This window comes from Neopelma chrysocephalum, unplaced genomic scaffold (genome assembly GCF_003984885.1).
Source record: "Neopelma chrysocephalum unplaced genomic scaffold, ASM398488v2 Primary Assembly neopelma1_42b, whole genome shotgun sequence".
NCBI lineage: Eukaryota > Metazoa > Chordata > Aves > Passeriformes > Pipridae > Neopelma > Neopelma chrysocephalum.
In genome coordinates this window covers 1,091,943-1,114,565 of record NW_020897701.1, presented here as the reverse complement: position 1 = coordinate 1,114,565, position 22,623 = coordinate 1,091,943, and the positions used below count along the sequence as shown (strand labels likewise).

Here is a 22,623-nt window from a genome sequence, read left to right as displayed (position 1 = left end):
CGCCGTGCGCATCGGCTGCGCCTCGGGCTTCTGGGGCGACACGGCGGCCGCAGGTGGGGCGGCGGGGCCGCCGGCGGCAGCGGCTACCCGGGGGGCTGCGGGAAGAGCCGGCGGGGGCTGTGGCCGGGCTCGGGGGCTGGCGGGGCCGCGGGGCGGGCGGGCGGCGCTGGCTGCGGGCGGCACAAACAGCCCCGTTGCGTAAGCGCCGGGCCGGGGCGGGCGGGGCGCGCCGGGGGTGCCGCGGTGCTGACGACCCGCTCTGCCTTGCCCGACAGTGCCGCAGCTGCTGTACGGAGGGAAGCTGGATTTCCTCGTCTTCGATTACCTGTCCGAGATCACCATGTCGCTGCTGACGGCCGCCAGGGCCCGGTCTCCCGTAAGTAGAGTCGGTGCCCAGCCGCAGCGTGCCGGGCTTGGCTGGGGCGGGCGCGCTCCGGTACTTCCCGACCTCTCTCTTCAGCCCAACTCGCACCCACAGTCTGCTTAAGACATGTCTGGTTACGGCGATACGATTCCTTTCATATACTTCTTACTTGTGTGTATATATTTATTTTCATCTACTCGGTTTCATATAGTAAAAGTCATGTCATTTTATGGTATTATGTGACATGGCTTAATGCTCGTATTGTCTGAGCATTTTGAGAGGTGATTGTTCTTCCCTGTTTTCCCTGTTAAACAAGGAAAGGGATTGGGTTGACCTACCCCTAAGAGATGGTTATAGCTCTTAATTATTTCAGGTTTTAGGTTACACTCTGGATTTTGTCACCAGTGCCATGGCTCCGTATCTAAAAGATATTCACAGGAAAGGTATGCTATTGTTTGTATGAGTTTGTATGTTAATTAACTTCACCTGCTTATGAAGACAGGCTGAGACAGTTGGGGCTGTTCAGCCAGGAGAAGAGAAGGCTCTGGGAAGACATTATAGCGGCCTTCCAGAGCCTGAAGGGTACCACAGGAGAGTTGGAGAGGGAGTTTTTACAAGGCCATGTAGTGATAGAACAAGGAGGGATGTCCTTAAGCTGAAGGAAGGGTAGATTTAGATTCTATATTAAGAAGAAATTCTTTACCATGTGGAGAGGCACTGGAACAGGTTGCCCAGAGAAGTTGTGGATGCCCTATCCCTGGAAGTGTTGAAGGCCAGGTTGGATGGGGCTCTGAGCAACCTGGTCTAGTGGAAGGTGTCCCTGCCTATGGCAGGGGGGCTTAAACTAGATGATCTTTAAGGTCCCTTCCAACCCAAACCATTCTAAGATAACTATGAAAAATCACGTGGTAATAGATTTGAGTTACAGGTCTGATGGTGAAGTTTAAATTGGGCTAATTTAAAATGTTTGTTATCATTATAAATACATACATATATTTCCATGAATTTCTTACTGTGGCTTTAGTTTGTGAATTGAAGATTGCTTTACAGATCTTTGTTAAAGCATGAGATCTAGACGTTTTCAGTGTAATTTAAAAGTTTTTTAGTGTTCCCATATAGTTCTACAGTACCACTTTTCTGATTACTTTTTTACTTGTTTACATTAGTACATCTTCACAGCTTTCTGAGTTTCAGAGGAGAAAGGGAGTTACTTCTGAGAACCTAATGCCTTGCAAACAGTACAGAATTTTTAGTTAGATGCACATTTCTACTAAAATGCAGTTGTTGGCGGAGCATGGATGTTTGAATGACTGGTGTCCAATACTGTTCCTATAGGAGATTTTTTTTATACTATCTGTCTGCTTCAGTATGTGTCTTTTTGGTCATTTTTCTCCTTCCATGCATATAAAGGAAAGATGAGAAATATCTATAATAATTATTTTTCTGTAAACAATTTTGTATTGGCTTTTTGTGATCCTTTGACAGGTTAAATGGGGTTCATATCTTAATGTGATTTTAGTATTTTACTTGATTAGATATCTGCCACCTTACAAGATGATACCTTGCTTATGTTTCAGCACACTTAAGGTTTTTAAAAATATAAGTGATTGTTGATGCTGCCTTTGGAATTTACCTTATTTTTTTTTTTAATATAAGGTGTTCGTGTCATCAGTAATGCTGGTGGAATTAATCCACTTGCTTGTGCAGCTGCCCTTCAGGATGTGGCAAAGAAAGCAGATGTTGATTTGAAAATAGCTGTTGTTGCTGGAGATGATCTAATGAGTGAGGTATTCTGCTTTGTCTTAAGCCTTAGTAGCAATAGTCTATATAGGATGGGAACTTATTTTGTGTATCTAGAAGTTGTTCCTTAATTTTCTTTTTTTAATGCATGAAAACAATTCTTGTCACATCTTATGTTTGGTATGGGATGGGGGTGGATCTGCTTGTGGATCTGCTATTTAGATTTTTGAAGCAAACTGTGAATATGATGTAAGGTCTGCCTGATCTTCAGGAGAAGCTAGTAGGTGCTGTTACTTATTGCTTCTATCTAAATTAACTAATCCTGCATGTTAAATCTTCTAAATATGGTGTTGTTACCATGCCTTCAAATATATCCCTTCTAGCTTCTCTTTAGTAATTTACATGGATTTCCTGATGTTCCTTTGTGTACAGGTAGCTGATTTTCTGTTTTTTAGTAATTAGTTTACAGCTATTAGGGTGATGTTAAGTGGGAAGATTGACGTTTAAATATTTTTAAAAAAATTAAATTGAAAGATGAAACATACGAGACTTTTTGACTTAAAGAGTTACACTTTATTTATGAAGTCTCCGAAAAAATGTTGGTCTTACCTGAAAAGGTACTGGGAAAACGGTTTATACCTTGATAGTGGTTAAGAGGGGAGAGGTTTGTACTATGGTTAAATCTCTGCCTGTAACTTGAAAAATTATTTATCTGCTTAGGATCTGTTACTCCTTGCATGCTATTGAATGTGGAAGATGGTCAAGTAAGATTCCTTATTTGCAAATTACGTGCGGTGTTTGGACTTCCTTTTAAGAAACTTCTGCCCTACTAAAATTACTGTCTGGTCTCCACAATTTCATTACTGGTACAACAGTGAAGTGGTCATTATTTGAGCTTGTTATGAACATGTCTGATCTGAAATGCATTATTTTCTATGCTGTTGTCAGCACATAGCTTACAGGAACAAAAAAGAGACAACTTTTACTGACTACAGGCAACTTTTACTGTTGATACCAAATATGCTAAATTATACTAGGTAATGTTATTTGTGGTTTGGAGGATTTAAGTCGTTAACATAGAACACCAAATTAATTCAGAGTGGAAGTGTTTTTTTTTTTTTGACACTGCAGATCCCACCTGTAAACTAGTATTAGACATTGTGTCTATGCAGTCAATATTCCCTCCATCCACTGGACTGCCAAGCTGCCTAATAATGCATGGTCAAACCCCCCCCTACTTTTCTGAAAACACAACCTATTCTAAGTATCATGAGAAGCTGCAGGATCAGCCTTGTTCTCTGGCCATGACACTTTCCAGGTGTGGCAGACACATTTCTGCTTGCAGGAGTTGATTTATTAAATCCTACAGCAATTAAAGACAGTTTAAAAGCCTAGAAAATATGCCAGTTCATTGTAGTTGATCATCTGTGAATGAACTAGCATACTTCAAAGACTGACTTAGTTTTCTGCATGCTGGAAAAGTTATGGTTAAAAGTGTGTCTAAGGCTTTTAGCCATTCAACTGATTTGTATTGTTGGTAATTTGAATAATTATACTTTGCTTGGAGTTGCTATGGAGTGGATCTGTTGTTTGATACTAATAAAAGGCTTACAGTAGAAACTTCAAAATACTCATAGATTTGGTGTTCTGTTTTTTTTCTAACAGAAAGAGAACTTAAAAGGAGCTGGTATCACCGATTTAGAGAGTGGCAAACCATTTCCAGAGAATATTCACAGCATGAATGTATATCTTGGGTGAGTTATTTTAGCAGGTTTTATTTATTATGGACAAATAATTTTAACTAATTGAGTACATGAATTTGTTTTGCTTTGCAATTAGAACTAACTAGTGTATGTGGTTCACCTTTGAATTATTCAAGCAACCAGAAAAAAAAATTGTAACTTGTAAATAAATTTTAATTTACAACCTTGCAAGTTACAACTCTTTAGCACTGCATCATCTGTGAATGCTCAGGTTTTAGTTCAAGCCAGAACAGTTTTAGTTGAATTATAACAATCACAAAAATGCTTTTTCATGTGCTGTGTATTCTGTTGCAGCATGGAGTATTTTACGATGTTATCACTAGAGAAGTGCAACTGAGGATTTCAAGTACTGGGACATACTTGGAGTGCTGTAGGCGGTTCTGTTAGTGTGTGTCAGGCTGTGCACTGTTGAAGTTTTGGAAACTGGCTTTTCAGGATGGTCACTGTTTTGAAAGATCTCCCCTGCCTCCTTCATGATATTAAAGGCTTTCCATATATCTGGAAAAGCAGGTGTTCTGGCTACCTCTTTGTGAACAGTTGCACTTTTATTGTCACCATCAACTTTAGATGAATCAATCAGATCTATCAAAGGGAAAAGACTGAAAAGTGGGGCAATGGTCAAGTGCATCTCTTACAGCTGATAATCCCTATGGTCCTTGTTTTTGCTTTTCTGTCCTCCATGTTAGTCATAAATATCATCCCTTCCATATTTATACTTGGTGTTTTTCTAAACTGTGCACAGTCCCCCCTCTTTTGTATTAATCTTTATGTAAAAACTGGTGTGCTGTCTCTTTTGTCGTTATCATTGCACTTTCTAAAATGCATCATTGACAGATAGCAGTGTATGGCTGTGCCTAACGTGTTTTTCCTCTGTAAAATAAGAACCTTTTAACAATTAGTCTTTTTAAATTAATCTTTTATGTTTTCTGTTGTTGCTGGATTTAAAAAAGCTGTTACCTCTGTCTCTGCTTCCTCAACAGAACAGCAGACTCTCTCTTTTGGTTTTCTAATAAAAGTGGTGTTTCTTTACGGACGACTTAATCTCAGTTGCGTTGCAATGTAAAGCTATTACCAGCCTCCTAAATTAGTGGTTTCCTAAATTACATTTTTCTTTGACACCATCAGCAGTGGATGTTTATTCATAAAGCAAATAATAAGTTTATCTATGCTTCTAAAACAAGTCAACATGAGAGTGCATTGGATGAAATCTGTAATTTCTGTAGATGGTGCACTGTTAATTCTCTAAATTTGATGATGTTTACACTTTGATTCTTGTTTCAAGTGTGTAAACTCCAGCAGAAAAATTTTCATTTGCTTATTGGTTCTGAAGTGTTTCTTCTGTCCCTTTTCATTTACGCTGTTAGGAATTCTGTGAACTGAGTTATATTTTTGACAGTATAAGCCAAATGGCTTTTACTGCTTTTTAAACGCAGTTATAGAGTTTGTCTGTAAGTGTCCTGTATGTGTGCAGAAACCCCATTTTTCCTTTTTACCTGTTAGTTAACACTGTGCCCAAAGATGTGAATTGTTTCTGTATGCTTTATATTTGCTTGTCATTCTAGCTAGTATCCTTTGGTTTATGTAGCATTGGTGGGGGCGGGGGAAGTACATAGTTAGTACATTTTATGTTTACATCACTTAGAGAACTTTGGTGTCTTCTAACTTATCTCTATCCCTTGACAAAATCAAGGCTAAATCTATAGAAACTGTAGAAAAAAATCTCTTGGCTTTGTTCTTCAAGGCACACGTGGGTTGCTTTATTTTTTTAAGCTGCCTATTTCATGAAGAATAGAAGGATCCAGCAGATAGCATGGGTTCAGAAGCCAGGAGCTGTGCAGTCTGGTCAAGGCTTGCTCACTGAGGTGTATAAACTTGAGTAGTTCGCCTGGATGAATATTTTTAAGCCTGACTAATTTTGAGTGGGATGACTCTTACCTGATCAATCTGGAAAATCTATTGCCAGAATTTCTTCAAAAATAATGACAGCACAGTGCTCTTGAAGTTAAACGATATTGCAAGTTCTAGAAGCACTTAGGTAAATTGACCTGAAAGGTTTAAAGTTGGAGGGCAAAGTCACCAAGCTTTCTCTGTAAAGAATATTCATCTTTTTACGCTCATCTACAAATGAAATGAGTAATGAATCTCTGATAAGCGCTGTTTTCTGTAATTGATAACAGAAGCGTCCCTCTATGCACTTTCTTTAAGATAGTTTTTATAAGCATCAAGACAAGTGTTTCAGTTATGTTATTTGGGTACCTGAATTTTGTAGTGTTCTCATGACTACTCTTTAAAATAGTCTTGTTGTATATACACAATGACAAATTTGTTGTTAAAGTTGATTTTATTGACTTCTTAGGGGATTTTAAAGTGATTTTTAACCTGCATGTGGCAGGAAATGCTTTAAAATGTCAAAGTACTTACTGTTGTGTTTTGTCATCTTTAGTGCAAGACCAATCAGCAGGGCTTTAGACCTTGGAGCTGATATTGTTGTGACGGGTAGATGTGTTGACAGTGGGATTGTATTAGGACCACTCATTCATTCTGTAAGTACAAGTTAATTTCCATGTGATAATTAATACAGGTGAATGAATATTCAGCAGTCATTGTTAGTCAATTTTTGTTCCTTATGAAAATGTAGATACTAAATTAAAAGTTATGGGTGTCTGTATTTTTTTCTTAGGTGCATGAAAAGATGCTAGCTTTCACTTCTCCTAAAAATATAGCAGGGATATTTTTAACTTGTATACCGTAAGGCTGGAAAACATTTCAGTTAAGGAAATCTTACCCTGTTTCAACAGTATTTCACTCTTTCCCCCCCCTTCTTTAACATTTGGTGTTCAAGATTAAGAAACAAATATATTTTTCTTTATCACAAGGTGTCGATAATAGAGTTCATTTTGGGTTGGAGGGGAGCACATGAGAGGTCTAAAACACTGGTTTTGTTTTAAGTAGTCAGGTTCAATGCAGCGTTTCTTGAGCTCCTTGAAATTCAACAAATGATACCAGCGAGATGTGTAGTTTTTTGAAGTATTTTGAATAGGTTTTCATGAATTTTTGTGAATGATCACACATTGAAATATGGAAACTTCCTTTTGGTGCATATTTAAAAAAAATATGAGGCTATGTGTTAGTGTCTAATTACAAATATGCTTTCTAAAACAACATACTCTTCATGCATGTCAAACCTTGCCTAATCTAGAATTAAATTTTCCTATTTATTATTGCCATTATGATTTGTTGTTTTATTCCTAGCTGTTTACATTCTGAAAATAACAACTGTCAGTGTGTATTATCTACTCCTGGGACCCCTGGTGGCCTAGTGGTTAGGGTGCGGCACTCTCACTGCTGCGACCCAGGTTCGATTCCTGGTCCCCCGGGCAGATGGAACCCGTTAGCCCTGTGAGGCCATCCATCTATGAGAAGGTCACTCTAAACAAACCTATGAGGACCTCACTGCCATTGTCCAAACTTGCTTGGCCCCAGCAGATGAACCTTAGGATTAAAGGGTGGGCTCAGTTCAGCGCACGCTGTGTCTCACCTAAAAAATCCATTGCGCAGGCTGGAAAGGTAAAAGACCTTTCCCAAAATCTTCGTTCGCGAGGACTGGCCATTATTTTATTATATTATCTACTCCAGAGAGACCTCATCTAATTTATTGAAAGGTTTTAGGGAGGTTTCTGCAAAGGGCTAAATAAGAAACTTACTGTATTGCTTGCACTGGGCTGAACTTCGGGAAAACATTCTAGTTGAAATTTCTAGTTAAACAGAAAGCATACTTCTAGTTTTTAAGGATGACTAGTAGTACTCCAGGAACTGACAATTTTCAAAAATTGAAAAGAACATAGGGGTTTGTTTCTGTGACACAAGATAAGTACTAGATCTTTAAACCTCTGAGTTGTACAGGTTTTGAATAACACGGATGTTGCACTTCTGGTTTTTTTAAGAGGGTATGACTTTTAAGAGTTCGTATTTTCTTGTGTGTATCAGTAAGAGGAAATAAAACAGACATTTTTGATAATATGCTGTATAGGAACTCAAATCCATATACAACACCTGCCAATTTAGATTTCTACAGTTAAGTAAAAATATATCCAATACATTGTTACTGAAAGCAGCAAATGGGCTATGTGCAGTTTTCTGTACTCTATGAAACTTTCATATATTTAAAATACCTGTATTTTTCTTCTAGTTTGGCTGGAATAGGGATGAATACGACTTGCTAGCTGCAGGAAGGTAAATGATATAAAAAGAAATTGGATAAATTTGTATTTCATATCACAATGTCAAGATACCAACTTTTTCAGCACTTAGTGATGTTTTGTGTTATCATTGAATTAATTTAATGTTTTTGTTAGGTTTTGGGTTCTTTTTTAAGACTCAGTATTCTTGCTTGGAATTGAAATTTATAGAAACGTCATTCTGGAACCCACTTAAAATAACAAAAGGAGGAAAGGGTTGAATGATTTTATATAACAGCTTAACTTCCTGTTCATTTGGTGTCAAGAGATGAAATCTTACAGTACAGACCAGCGATTCCCAGCTTTTTCTGGTGGGCAATCACTGTTGATAGTTGGGATGGTGGCAGGTCCCTGTATGGTTTTGCAGAAGCTCAGTGTCAGTACTCCTATTTACAAACCCTAGTTGTAGTCCTAGGGTAAGGAATCTGATGCAGAAAGCACAGGATAAAATTCTGTCATCTAATTTAACATTCTTCATCATCTATCTGAGTTGAAATCCGTAAAAAAAAGCTACCTAGATAGCCTGAGAATACCAATATTAGTGTGCTAGAACATCCTTGAGAATAATAAATGTGGAGAGAAACTCTGTCTCCACAGAGAGATGAAGCTTTTCCCTGTAATTCTGTTGAGTATTTATGTCACAATCAAAATTTGAAAATAGTAATACATAATCATAATACATTCTGTGCTTCACATTAGAAGTGAGATCTTTTATCTCTTGATTTAAAAATGAGCTTTGCATATTTAGTTACACACAGACTATTTAAGATACTGAATATAGATCAAGACTTCTTGAAATGACCAGGGAAATTTGTTTTTAGGTGTTAGATAATCTTTTAGGTTATTTTTTGCAGGAAAATTCTTCATGTAAAGGTTAGTCCTTTCAACTACTTATATTCACCTTTCAAAATCCCTTGTTATGTTTAATGTGTAATTTATGATTGCATTAGATGCTTATGGAGGGAAAAGTAGCATGTTCTGTTCTTTAGCTTTATTTCCTTTATGCCATTATATTTTAAAGCTGGATTTGTGAAACTTGATTTTACAGAATATTTAGTTATTTGAATGCCATTATCCCAGTCTTGCAGGTCATCTCATTGAATGTGGTGCTCAGTGTACAGGTGGAATATTCACTGATTGGCACACAGTACCAGACTGGTAGGTAATCTTGACATCAGTATCCATGTTTGTAGTGGACCAAAGATGAGGCTTCCTACTTATATCTGTGCTGTGAGAACTGTTTCTGCCTTACTCTTTTGGGGGAGGCAATATGGGCCTCTTGATATTTTGCTGCCTCAACTTTTCTACAAGGTCTGTTCTTCCTAGTGCAGTTTTCCTTTTCGGTCAACAGGGGTCTTTCTTTTGTTAACTTCAGCAGATTTTGAAAAAAAAATTAGCCCTTTGATTATTTTTTTTCCTATTTCAGACAATTTTTTTCTATTTCCTTTGTTGTCATCTGCTTTTTGAAAAGATATATTGTTGACTGTCAGGTATGATTGTAATGAAAAAGACATATTGATATTTTGGATGCTGTTATATTAGTCTTTAGTTAGGTCAGAGTTGCTTACTGGTCAGTGACAAGTTTTATATAATTTGCTTTGGTAGGGATGAATATATGCCATAGTCCTGTCCTGCTTTATAACCTGATCACCACCATTCAGATGTGTTGAATGGTCAGTTCTTTCAAAAACTTACGTGTATCTTGTCTTCAGACCTATTGAATTAGACTTTCATGTAGATGTGTCCTTCTGCCTGCTGATGGAACCTGCTTTTGATCAGCCTGTGTTTAAAAGTAGTTGGGAAATACATTTTTGCATAGGACAAGTGGTTCTGGTTCCAGTTTATTCCTGTGTTTCTTGGGATAAGAGGGAGGAATCTTGTCCTGTGCTGTATCACAAGAGAGGCAGTGCTGCTTTATGTGATGGAGGACAGGGCTGAAGAGCAGTGGGAAGATGCAGGAGAGAAAGGTGGCTTTAATACAGCATGTTCCTGTTCCCAAGTTGACTCTGGTCCAGGTGGATGAAGCAGCAGGACTGTGCCCTCCGATCTGAGGAGCCCTAAGGGTGCCAGGCTTTTTTCTTTTCCTTGTAGTGACTGCTGCTGATTCAGAGTGTGATCCTGAAAGATGTGTTCTGCTTTTCTGAGTTCCTGAACACTGCTGATTTAAAGGTGAAGGCATGTATGGCATTGAAAGAAGCAGAATCAGACATTTCTTCTCACCTATTAGAAGTATACTACCCCTGAACAAACTGCACTCGCTTTTCACTGTTGTGTTTTACGGGAAATCAGATGAGACAGTTTGTAGTAACAAGATGCTTTATTTGATTTGGAAATTTATAACTGCTAATCTTACTCCTGATGTATCTCCCAACGATTTTATTATGCTATATCATGAAACTTTTTAAAATCTCCTGTGACTCCAGAAGACCTTGCTTTATAAAGAATGAAAGTAAAAAACCAGAATACTAATTTTCTTATTAAAATGTTTGATAGGTCGTTAGGATTTTTCTGTGAGGAATATCAGTCTGGTTTAAAAAAAGAAAGGAAGTTTGAGTATATTAAGCTGTGAGCTACTGGAGTGTGAGTAGTTAATTTTACAGATGAGTATAACACATGGATATGCATAGCTTATACTTCTATGTCTGTAAGAATCATAGAACTGTGTCTAAAATCATAGTAGACCTGTGGCTTAGAGTTGACTAGTGCTGACTTGAATCTCTATTAATATAGAAGTTTAGCACCTGATACTGCTCTGCTACCTTGTCCCCATCGATCTGCGTGAATACTTTGGAACCATACCTGATTTTATTTGTGCTAATATAACAGTTAGTTATTTACCTTCAGTTTAAGTCTGGTAAAAGTTTAATCATGGTGCCTTAAAAATAATGGTTTTGTTTGCAAGTTCAAAGTCATAGACATTTAATTGATGAAATTCTTGAACTAAAAACATGTGACACATCAGTCTATACGATAAACTCCTAAAACTAAGCAAAACCAAAATAATGTGAGCTTTGATTTTACGATTGGAGATGCAGAGTGGAGATCCACTTCACTGACTGAAGTGGACTTGTGTTCCAGTACATCCATTTAGGATATGGGAGGAAGGAAGGAGGGGAGGAAATTAGTTTGATGAATAATTTGTTTCCTAATAAATAAGTGCTTACTGTATTTAGGCCCAAATGCATGAAGGGGAAATATTATGAAAGCTTTTGGGCTGCAGAAAAATGGGGTTTCCATTTGATAGTTTAGTAGTAACCTGTTGACCCCTTAAGTTAAAGAAACTTGGTGACTTGGGATTTTTGTTATTTAAGCAATCTGAATCTGTTTTCAATGAATGCACATAATTAATTCATAATATTATACAATAATGTGGTAACTTATAGTCTCAATAATGACTAAAACATGTAATACCTGCTGCCACCAACACTAATTATATTGCCAGTAAGTCAGCAGAACTCTGACAGTTTACAGAAGTTACTTGACTATGTCTATTAAGGATTTCTTCCTCATTTATGAAAAACGACATTTTTAGCAGTCTCCTGAAAGTCAATGTACATAATTTAGATCTCAATAAATCATAATGTCTTTGATACATAATGTTAAATCCAAACCAGCCGAACAAAGTTAGCAAATGGGAGGGGGAAGAACCCAAATTAAATCTGTGTGTTTGTCGTTAATGTACCTTTCACATACAGATTTCCCACTGCCATAAACATATTCCTGCAACCAAGACCGTTCACCATGCAGGTCTTGCATGCATGTCCTGGACCTGTACTAGAGCTTCAGAAAACCTGTCCCATGCACATACTGTTCTCTGGTGACTGAACGCTGGAGGGCAGCCTCTCTCCTCCTCAACCCTACTGCAAAGGGTGGGCTTGGGTCATTTTTTTGACTGTGCTTGTTTGTTTTTTTCTCCCCAATCCATGTGGCTCTTCTGTCTTTAACTGCTGAAGAGGGCTTAAGTGTACTGCTAAGAAGGACTGACGGGCATGATTTTTTCCTGACTTGTAAACAAAAAATCAAAGAATTTATCACGTTTCAGTCTTAAAAACCTTACCTGTGTGTTGTTTATGCATATGCAAAATAAGTAACAAATAAACAAGAGCACTTTAATCTAAATAAAGCCAGGCAAGTTAGAGCTTATATTCTATGTGTATGCTATCATGTCTTGCTACGTATTGAGGTACTGGATTGGACCCACTTCATTCATACTACATAGGTTTTTAGTTGGTGGGGTTTTTGGTGTTTTCTGTGGGTGTTTTGTTTGTTTATTTTTAATTTTCTTGAAATGTTTGATGTAGATACTTCTGGGAACTCAATTCCACTGCAAAAGGGTGCTTTAAGGAATATTCATGTGTGTATATTGTGGCCATTTAATGGTTAACTATTAAAACCTAAGCTGCTATTTCATTTTCTTTGTTGTGTCGGTAAAGTAAGTTTTTAATGTAAAACAAGTGAAGTGCATGTTCCAACTCACGACTCTCCAAGTTACTTTAGTTGATAGAAGCCAAATTTACTTGATTTCTGTCTATTGACCTAAGGCACTTTCTTTAATTTTGCTGTGTGTATCTCCTTAATGCATTTGACTTAAAGGCAGGAATCTTGAAGCTGTAAGGTTTTATCCAGTTTTCATGAAAACAGGCAGACAGGTAGAGGTGATAGGTGATGTTTACTTTCCCAGTGAGGAGGTGGCTGCTTGACTCACCTCTTGTGTGCATTCTCTGATGACAGAGAATGATGAGCAGAGACAGTGCAAGAAACCATTAGTTTACAGTCTATAGAAGTCTAATGTGCATTAAGTGTTATCAAAAAAGGCACTTATTCCTTTCCTGTTATTTGTGTAGTAATTTATGTCAGCAGATGGTCAGCAGAAGTGAAAATGTGTCACTGCTCCCTGTTTAATGTCTAGCGCGCAACTGCAGGTCTGTCAGTCTCACTTCAGTGCCTGGTAAAGTTATGGAGAAGATTATCCTGAGAGGTGTTGAAAAACACCTGAAAGACAATGCTGTCATCAGTCACAGCCAGCACAGCTTCATAAGAGAAAAGTCCTGCTTATCAAACCTGATTTCCTTTTATGACAAGAATACCCACCTAGCTGATCAAGGGAAGCCAGTTGATGTAATCTTTTTGGATTTCAGTAAAACTTTCAATACAGTCTCACTGCATCCTTCTGGATAAAATGTCCAGCACAGCTGGATAAACCACCATCCTGTGGTGGATGAGCAGTTGGCTCACAGGTCAAGCACAGAGGGTAATGGTGAATGGGGTGACATCAGGCCTGTTACTAATGGGGTTCCACAGGGCTTCATCTCAGGCCCTGTGCTCTTCAACATCTTCATAAATGACATGGATGCAGGACAAAATAGGGAGGAGCTGTTGACCCCCTTGAAGGCAGGGAGGCCCTGCAGAGAGACCTCGACAAATGGGAGGACTGGGCAGTCACCAGCTGTATGAAGTTCAGCAAGGGAGAGTATCGGATTCTACACCTGGGACGGGGCAACTGTGATTGTATGGACAGACTGGGGAAATGAGATGCTGGAAAGCAGTGCCATGGAAAGGGACTTGGGGATCCTGGTTGATGGCAAGTTCAACATGAGTCAGCGGTGCCCTGGCAGCCAGGAGGGCCAACCATGTCCTGGGGGCCATCAGGCAAAGCGTCACCAGCCGGTCGAGGGAGGGGATTGTCCTGCTCTGCTCAGCACTAGTGCACCCTCACCTTGAGTTCTGTGTGCATTTTTGGTCACTGCAATATAAGAAGGATATTAAGCTATTAGAGATCATCCAGAGGAGGGTAATGAAGATGCTTGTGGGTCCCTTCCAACTCAGTATATTCTGTGATTCTGTGATCCCAGGGAAGAATTCATGCAATGTGTCAGAAAGAACTGTATTGCCAAAATGATATTGATAATGCACAACTCTGTTTAGTTTCATTTATCCCCAGACATTGCTGTCTCTCACTATTATTTAGTGCCAGTGGGTGATTAGTACATTGTTTTGTTTTGTTTTGAAATGCAGGAGAGAATAAACTAATGCTGATCAGTAGAGTAATCATTTTGAGGAGATGATAAACACTGACATTTTGTCCTAAGCCAAGAGTGTACAATGATTGAGACTCCATAATCTTCTGGCCTGGAATGACCAAAAGGGTAAGTCCATAGCTGTAGTCTCTTAAGGGCTGGATCCAGATTTTTTAATTTGGGACTAGAACAAAATCCAGCATGCGAGTCCCAATCAGCAATGTGGAATGCTTTTTTTCTCTATACCACCACGTATTCCAGACAGCTGAAAACACAGGCAGCTGGTCTGATTAGGCTGAAGTTGTCTGGCCATTAAGTATTTAAATACAATACATAGTCTGAAATGCCCTAGTCAGCATAGATAAGTGATGCAATCAGTAAGTTTTGCCTAAAGCAGAATTGCATGCTAGGAAACATTTTGCTACCTACGTGTAAAGAGATGCTTATACCTTTACCCATAAGCTTGTGCTGATCTTGCCTGACGCTTTACCAATTTTGAACTTCTTGTCAAAACACTGCTGGAAGTGGTAGGAGCTTCTCCTTTTTGCCTTATAGCATTGTGGTTAAAATGCATACCCAGGCAGTTGAGAAGCTTGGCTTAGAGCTCTTGTCAGCATGACATTCATTAAGTCACGTCCCAGGAAACTGCATCAGTTGTAAAGCTAGAAGTTCATACCACAGCTTACTTGGATTCTGGTTCACTCCCATGTCACATACATTGCTGTGGCTTTTTTTTTTTTCTTGCAGTAACTTCCCTTGCAAGTAAATGCATTACACCAACAGTCCCATCTTCTGTTGCTGTTAATCTCCTCAGTCTAGCAGTAGTGGCTAGAATGAGATACTTGAGGGATTTGACACTTTATGATCTGTCTCAAACAAGGTTTTTCCCCAAAGTACTGATCATGGATTTTCCTTTTGTTGTAATGCAAATGGCATAAGATGCATGGCAAAATAAGAAGGAAGGCTGTCTTCATGGCTCCACGGAGTTGAATAGTGAATTGTCCTGGAGTAGAGAGAGGGGGGCTCTCTGCTTAGGCAGTTCAAATTATCACCTCTTACATGCCCATACACTGTAACGTTTCTTTGAGCCAAAACTGAAAAAACCCTAGCATTTTACATGGAAAAAAATCAAAGTCATTGGCAGGCAGAGAACTGACAGGAGACTCAGTTTCAGAGTCTTGACTGCTGTAAGAATAGGACAGCAGCTGTAGGTGGTTGATGAGGTTTCTGCAGTAGTAAAACCGGTTTTGTGACTTAGGTACCCCTGTGCCAGTGTCAGTGAGAACCTGCTTTAACTGTTAATGCCCATCTAGCCCCAGTTTGAAGGGGTTTTCTGAGGTTTAATCCTAGCTTAGTTTCATTCAGTGCTGTAGCTGACTAATGTGTGTAATTTATTTAATTGATAAATATCAAACATGCAACCTGAAATGGACCTTTTGGATTAAAGAATGGTAGTTGTCACAAACTGATGTATAGTACTTCAGTATTTTAACTCTGTGTTGAAAGAACTGCTCAAAATATTTTAAAAGTACTACTTGATATTTATCTCTAGTATTACATTTTATTAATTACACAATCACATAATTTAATTAGAATTCATTTTAGTAGTTCCCTTTCAGAATTGTTTACGCTGCTTGATTTTGCCTCGTCCTGCATATGAATTTTGTCACTAAACTGATACAATTCTTTTATTATTGAAAGGTGTCACTTAGACACTCTACTGCTTTGGATGCCATGACTGTAGTTGCTGCTGAGGTTCATAGTTCTGAGATTTAACTCCCCTGCTACACTACAAAATTAAAGCTTGGCTGTGGGTTATGGGCAGCCTAAAGTTGGCATGTTCCCTTCAGAGGAGATGTCATATGGTGTGTAGTCATTCAGCAAAACCTACTAGTGAAACAGGCAAAGAGTTACTGCTTTCACTGGAAGTGCTGGTCAAGGTGATGATGTGATCATAGTACCTGTGGTATGTGCTAGAATACCTGGTTCAGGCAGCTACTGCTGCTAGAGAGCTCTTAATGCCAGGTTTAAGTAGCTGTCACTTGACCAAATCATGCCATAGGAGTGACAGACCAGTTTGTTTCCATGCTGAAAATTATTTTAAGTAATGTCTTCTAGCAATTTACAAAATACATTTTTCTCTTAAGCATACATATGTTAATGTGGATTATTACTGTCATCTGCTATGAGATAGTACTGGATATATGTATTTTTCCAGTCATCCAGTTACAATACAGATAGAATCCAGGGGCTTCTTACTCAAGTCATTGCATCTCTGTGTTGTGAATTGTTAAAAATTTCAGACCTGACATGACCTAGGAGAACACACATCTTCTGCAACTAACTGAGCATTCAGAAAAGTCACTGGGTAGTGTTGTACCCCAAGGAGGAAACATCCCTCATGTTTATCTTTGCAAAGACAAAAAGTCTTCCCTGATACTTTCATTGTGAAATAGAGTAACAATGAAAGAGATGACCAAATAAGTCACTGATTGTAGTGTTTTTTTCACTGACCTTTCTGGGTCATAAATTTCAGAATGGTTTAAATATAGCTAAAAATTCTGATCATGCTAGGATGTGCTAGTATCCTGTGTCATCATGCCTCTCCTAGGAAGACTTTAAGACTTTTATTTTTCCCCTTTGATTTGGGTTTGGTGTTTGGGTTTTTTGTTTGTTTGTGGGTTTTTTTTTGTTTTGGTTTGGATTTTTGAAGGGTGGTATTTGTTTTTGTCTGGGGGCTTTTTTGTGTGTTAAAATGTCTTCTCCAGACAATTTTCTTACAAGCTTTGTATCAAGACTTTGCTGCAAATCCTAAGAACTGAGTGTCTGTTTTCATATAGCAAATAGCCTCTGACGTTGAGATGTATTTAGAAGCTGTTTGAGAAAGTACCTGTATGAGCTCCTTCCAGCTACTGTGGCAGTATAAAAAAGTCCACCATAAAGATCCTGTCTTTTGTGGTCTTAAGATAACAAGAAAACTGAGTCTGTCCTTTTGCATACTGAGAGACCTGAATAATAGTGTTGTTTATACCGATACTGTTTATCTGCTGTCATCCATGTTTGGTCTTCTTTTAATGGCTTAAGTATTTGCCAGATTTTAACCGTTTCAGAGGGTGAAATTTCTCCCTTTGCCTCACTACAGCGTATTTGGGGTTTGTTTTGTAACAGCTTGAATCTTTTGAGAGTGGAGCTTGGCCAAAATGAAGTTCAGCCAGTGTCAGTAGAGTCAGTGGTTCAGAGTAGGAAGTTGAGTGTCTATAGTCTAGTTCTACCTTCGAAACAAAGATCACTCAGGCATAAGTGCAGGAATGTATCAAGAGTTCCATGTGATGATGACTGAGATCCAAGTGGGCTGCAGCAAGGATGCTGGTTGTCAGTCCAGTGAGACTGCACTGGGTGATCTGTCTTGAGGGAAGGGATATCTTTTGGGTAGGTGATTCGAATAAGCTGCTTGGAGCCTACTCACAAGACAACTGATGCTGTTGACTTCAAACGGGCCAGATAGATAGTAGGGTCAAAACACACAAGGATGGCACCAAGAGGGTAAAAGCATCTTAATTCTAGTCTTGTTCAGTCACTGATCCTGCTTTGTTACCCTGGACAAATCATGATGTTTCCTGTATGTGTCTCCTTACAAAATTGGGATAATTACATACGTTAGTCTACATTAATGTTCAAGATCAAGAATTGAGAGATTTTTTTGGGTGTTGGTTTTTTCTGTGTTACACTTTAAAATGTGGTATGTTATACTCGTTGCCACCATGTTTTCTCCCTCCTCTTCCTCTCAAAATCCCCACTAGAATAACTTGTATAAAAAAATTGTTGATTCCTTTCAATTCTTTGCGTTCACCAGGGTGGGCTTTTTTTTGTTTCCCTGTATCTGTTTGGTGGTTTAAATAATTTCAAAGACCAGTCAATTGAAGTATAATCTTTACTGATTTGATGTGGGCTTTTCTAGGTGTTTAGCAGCTACCATACTTTTAAAGTTTTGTACACTATAAGCGTAAAGTTGCTGATCTCTGGTAACAGATCTTGTATCTTAATCCTTTTTTTTAAATAATGGGGTTATGTTTGAATATTCCCAATGATAAGGAATCTGCTCAAACTCCCATGAACTTTTACAAATGTCCCTTAAGAGTTCACTGGTTTCTTTACTTACTTTCTTCCAAACTTTGTGGATTTATGTTAAACAAACTGTGTTCATGTAACCTTTGCTGATAACGAATTTGGTTGTATGTTCAGCACATTGTTACCACTAGCAAATAATTAAATTCGGGAATAGACTGATTTTAAGTTTATGTGAGAGACTTGAAGGTCACTGACTTCAATGAGTGTGGTGAACTTCACCACCTTTCATTATTAGGACCTTTTTAGAACAGTTTAACTTTGGCAAGGGATTATATCTCCTTAACTCCTCTTTTTGTGTTCATTCTGGGACACATGTACAAATTTCAGACTTCCTGTGAGAGGGTTAGCCAGGTAGCCTTTTTAGAAGAATATTAGCACTTATTTTAATTCTCAGGTACTTCTGAAAAGTTTTAAGTTCTTAATTTTGCTCAAATTCTCTGTAAATAAAATAAAAACCTTTTACCTAGAAGAGCAAATGTCTGCATCTCATCCATATAATCCCGAAAATTCTGCCCTGCTGCTGTAGTGACCAGCATGTGCCTCTTAATTATGAGTTACTCAATTACTTTTTGTATATTAACGCTTGTGAGAATGTGAGGGGGAGGAATATTTTAATTTATGAACATGTCTATAACTTCACTGTTTTTGTTTTTGCTATGCCTCATAATTTTCTATTAGTTCTGTGTTCTGGGCTGAAGTTCATAACTGTAATATATCTTTCTGTTTTCTGATTAAAACTTTTCTGTGTGTCATTGATGTGAAATTGTCCTTAATATGTGTGATTATTCCTGTTTTCTACTTCCCTTCATCTCTGAGGCTTCCTGCACGGTTTGTTCTTCCTGCTTTTACCGCCTTTTAACAAATCCAGAGTGCAGGATATATTTACACGTCTTCCCTTTCATGCTGCGTGTGCTGCAGTAACCAAACAGGGCTAGAATTAGCAATCATTGTTTTTCTTCTGAATTTACGTCTTTAATTATAGTCCTCTAATTCTTTCAGCTTCATTTTACTCAAACCATTTCTATTAGTGTCCTTCTCCATTACCCTCCTCACTTCCATGTTTGCTGTTGGTATCTGCTTTTATGTCTGCGTTTCTTTGCCAGACAATAAACTGCATCCTCTTAGTATTTTAATTGAGCAGTTTGTCCAGTGCTTTTTCTTAGGTATGTTTCTGTAGAAACAACCAGATCTGTTAATTCTTGATAAATTTTCTTTAATTGGTCATTACTATAAAATTCTGGTGTGGTGTTAATAATTTTTCTTTTCACTTTTTCTTTGTATTTATAAGGTTATTTTCTTAATGTTTTTCATGTTCTAGGCACAACATAGGCTTTCCCATTGTAGAATGTTCCTCTGAAGGAGACTTTATTCTTTCCAAACCACCAGACACAGGGGGACTAATCTCTTTTGGCACTGTAGCTGAACAGTTGGTATATGAATTGGGAAATCCTCAGCGCTATCTTTTACCAGATGTTACATGTGACTTTTCCCAAGTTTCGATCACTGAAATTCCAGGTTAGTCCTCTTACATGTAAAGAGATCTGTCAATTAATTGTGTTATCGAACTAAAGCAGCTACTTTAATTTCCATGTTGTCTCAGCATATTTTTTGTTAAATCAGTTCCTTAGAGTGTGATACTGTATTAAACTGATTTTTTTCAAGGACTTCTTTTAGAAATTCCTTTAGAAATTTTAAGCATACTCTTATTTATCTTACTGACTGACTAATTTATATCTTAGATCAGTACTCCTTTTGTTTTACTTTTTAATGCGTGCCTTGCACTTGCCAAGTCCTTAAACTGTGTATGCAGTATGAACAACACTGACACAGCTCCACTATGATTTCAGTATTTTTTAAACTGCAGCTCAATTTCTTTTCTCAAAGGAAAAAAAAAAAAAAAGAAGGTTGTGTACATGTTTTAACTTAAGACATTTTAAGTGTTAGTAACAATGGAAAGCTGTGTCTTTTAAAGCACTACTTGGTAATGGTGTTTTTCTTAGACATTTAGGTGGATCATCTTAAGTGGTAGGAGCATGCTTAGGCGCAGGATTGCCACCAGAAAATCTGTGTTTGAAAAAGTCCATTTGCTATTCTGGAAACACTTAGCAGTAGACTAAAGATGGATATAATATATGTTCAGGATTTAGCTTCAAAAGCAAAACAAACAAAAAAACCCCAGGCTTAACAGATTTGAAGATCTGTAGTTTGAGCAAGACTGTCATTTAAAGTTTGTTTTCTTACTGCATCTGTGTTATATCCTTTTTCATTCTAATGGAACTTATCTGTGACAGTATGCCGAGTGTCTTTATAAAGCTTAGAACAGTTGAAATCTCAAATTAAAAACTTACTGTGATAAAACTGAAAATGCTGTAACATGAAAAATATTTTAATAATAAAAAGTACATAAAACAATACACTGAACCTTCTGCTCATGCAACATAACCAAATGGCAGTCTGATAAGGCCAGCTTGCTACTCTAAGCCCCTAGTCTCTTTTTTTTTTTTTTTAAGAAAGAAACTCTAACCTTCCTATGAACTTTTAGCTTGCAAATGACCTGATATGACATGTTTGAACTTAAAATGAACTTTCACATGAACTTTCAGTTAGCCCTCTTAGAAATATAACAGATGGAAAATGGGCAGATTTCTTAAATATTTCAGTTTGAAGTGCTTTGACACGTACACCAGTAAAAACAGGCAAGCTATCTACTTTTACTGTTTACGTTGCCAGTTTTATTATGCTGCTTCATTACTTGCAGCATTTGAACTGAGAGGTGGTTTTGTGTTCTTTTTGTTGATGGACGCTATGCATTTGTTTTGTGGGATTTTTTTCTTTGTATTACTCCTTTACCTGAAACATGAAACTCTTCCAGTTCTTCACCCTGACTGTATTCAGACAGTTGAATTAACCTCATGTCAGTCTTGCAGAGTGATGATTTTATTTGAGTGATGTGTAAAATTTGTACTAGTCACATTTTGCGTATATTTTGATCTGGTCTTTTCAGAGTATTTGTATAAAGCTTTGAACTGCTTCTTGAATGTTTGCTAGCACAGGTTAGGTACAGGTGAACTGTAGTATAATTCTCTGGCATGAGGTGCTGATCCTGCACTGCTGATTTTAAAGGAGTTGCACCTATTGATTTTCTCTAGTTCAAGCTTGAACCTGATGCCAAAACAGCAGTTTTCTTCTTTTTTTTTTTTGTTGCACTAATACTCCTAACACTGAACATGGTAGTTGCCCTGGAACATATATTCAGACTGTTCAGTTTCTGTTATTGACAAGAAAGCTAAAGTTAAGTTATCCCTTCATTTACTAAGCTATCAGCAAATAAACTCTCATGGTTTCTCACCTTGTTTTGTTTCTTTACCAAATGAGGGACTGCAGCCTGCTTCAGCCAGCTACAGTAAATTGTATGTTCTGTGTGTGTGTGTGCAATAACTGTCTATTAGTTGGAAATAACTATTGAGTCTGAAGTCCTAAGGCTGCTTTCTGTGTTAAGTATTTTTAAGTGTGTGAATAAACATTTCAATCACCCTTTTAAAAGGCTCACGGAAGTCATAAATTTAGTCACCAGTTCACTGTTCTTTCTAAGGCAGGAAGGACTGTTTTGTGAGAGGTTCTCTCATCTGTGGCAGTACAGCTATCAACGATTTACTTTTTAATTAAGAGCATTTGATTAATATGTATCACAAAAGAATGTCTTTGAAGTTATATTGAAGAAGCTTAAATACTGATTTTTAACCACTATAGGTTTTGATGGTGGAGCAGTGAAGGTTTGTGGAGCAAAAGGATCGCCTCCGTCAACATTTTATAAGGTATTACCTCATACAGTGGAGTGTGACATAACCTCATCTTCTCTGCCTCAAGAGTAAAAGAAAGAGGAGAAAAGTTAAAAAAGACAAACCTTATTTGATATATAAAAACTTGTTAATTTGTATAATGTTAATAAGTGTGTATTTGTATAGATAATAATTGCTCGAGAGCATTTATAGCATGTCAGCACTGAATGCCATGTAATTTCCTAATCCCTTTACTGTTAGGTAAATGCCACATATCTTGATGGCTTCAGAGCTACTGCTGTCTGTCCAGTGGGAGGTCCAAAGGCAGTACAAAAAGGAAAACGCACTGCAGAAAGTATTCTGCAAAGGTTAGTATTTGAGTCTTGGAAGGGGGTCTGGTTTTTGGTTTGGTTGTTTTGTTTTTTCAGAGATAATGAAAATAATAATGTTGCCATCATATGTCACAGTTCTAACCTTGTAAGAACCCTTGAAGATTATAATCTTCCTGTTTGGATGACATTTCAAGATTTAAGTAGCCTGTTCAGGAAACCTGCTTTCAACATATAACTGCACTCATGTCAGTATATTTGGACA

At 37.8% G+C, this 22,623-nt stretch overlaps 1 protein-coding gene across 1 annotated transcript in view; it reads left to right on the top strand.

The window, feature by feature from the left end:
- The first annotated feature begins 6 nt into the window (after positions 1-6).
- The window catches only part of LOC113964525, a 63,861-nt gene continuing 41,244 nt past the window's right edge, over positions 7-22,623 (top strand). The window contains exons 1-11 of the mRNA XM_027676871.1: positions 7-53; positions 276-376; positions 738-807; positions 2,021-2,151; positions 3,770-3,858; positions 6,311-6,410; positions 8,057-8,100; positions 9,186-9,263; positions 19,569-19,765; positions 22,001-22,065; positions 22,291-22,397. Coding sequence (XP_027532672.1) covers positions 341-376; positions 738-807; positions 2,021-2,151; positions 3,770-3,858; positions 6,311-6,410; positions 8,057-8,100; positions 9,186-9,263; positions 19,569-19,765; positions 22,001-22,065; positions 22,291-22,397 — 917 coding nt within the window. The 5' untranslated portion in view covers positions 7-53; positions 276-340. The remainder of the gene's footprint in view (positions 54-275; positions 377-737; positions 808-2,020; positions 2,152-3,769; positions 3,859-6,310; positions 6,411-8,056; positions 8,101-9,185; positions 9,264-19,568; positions 19,766-22,000; positions 22,066-22,290; positions 22,398-22,623) is intronic.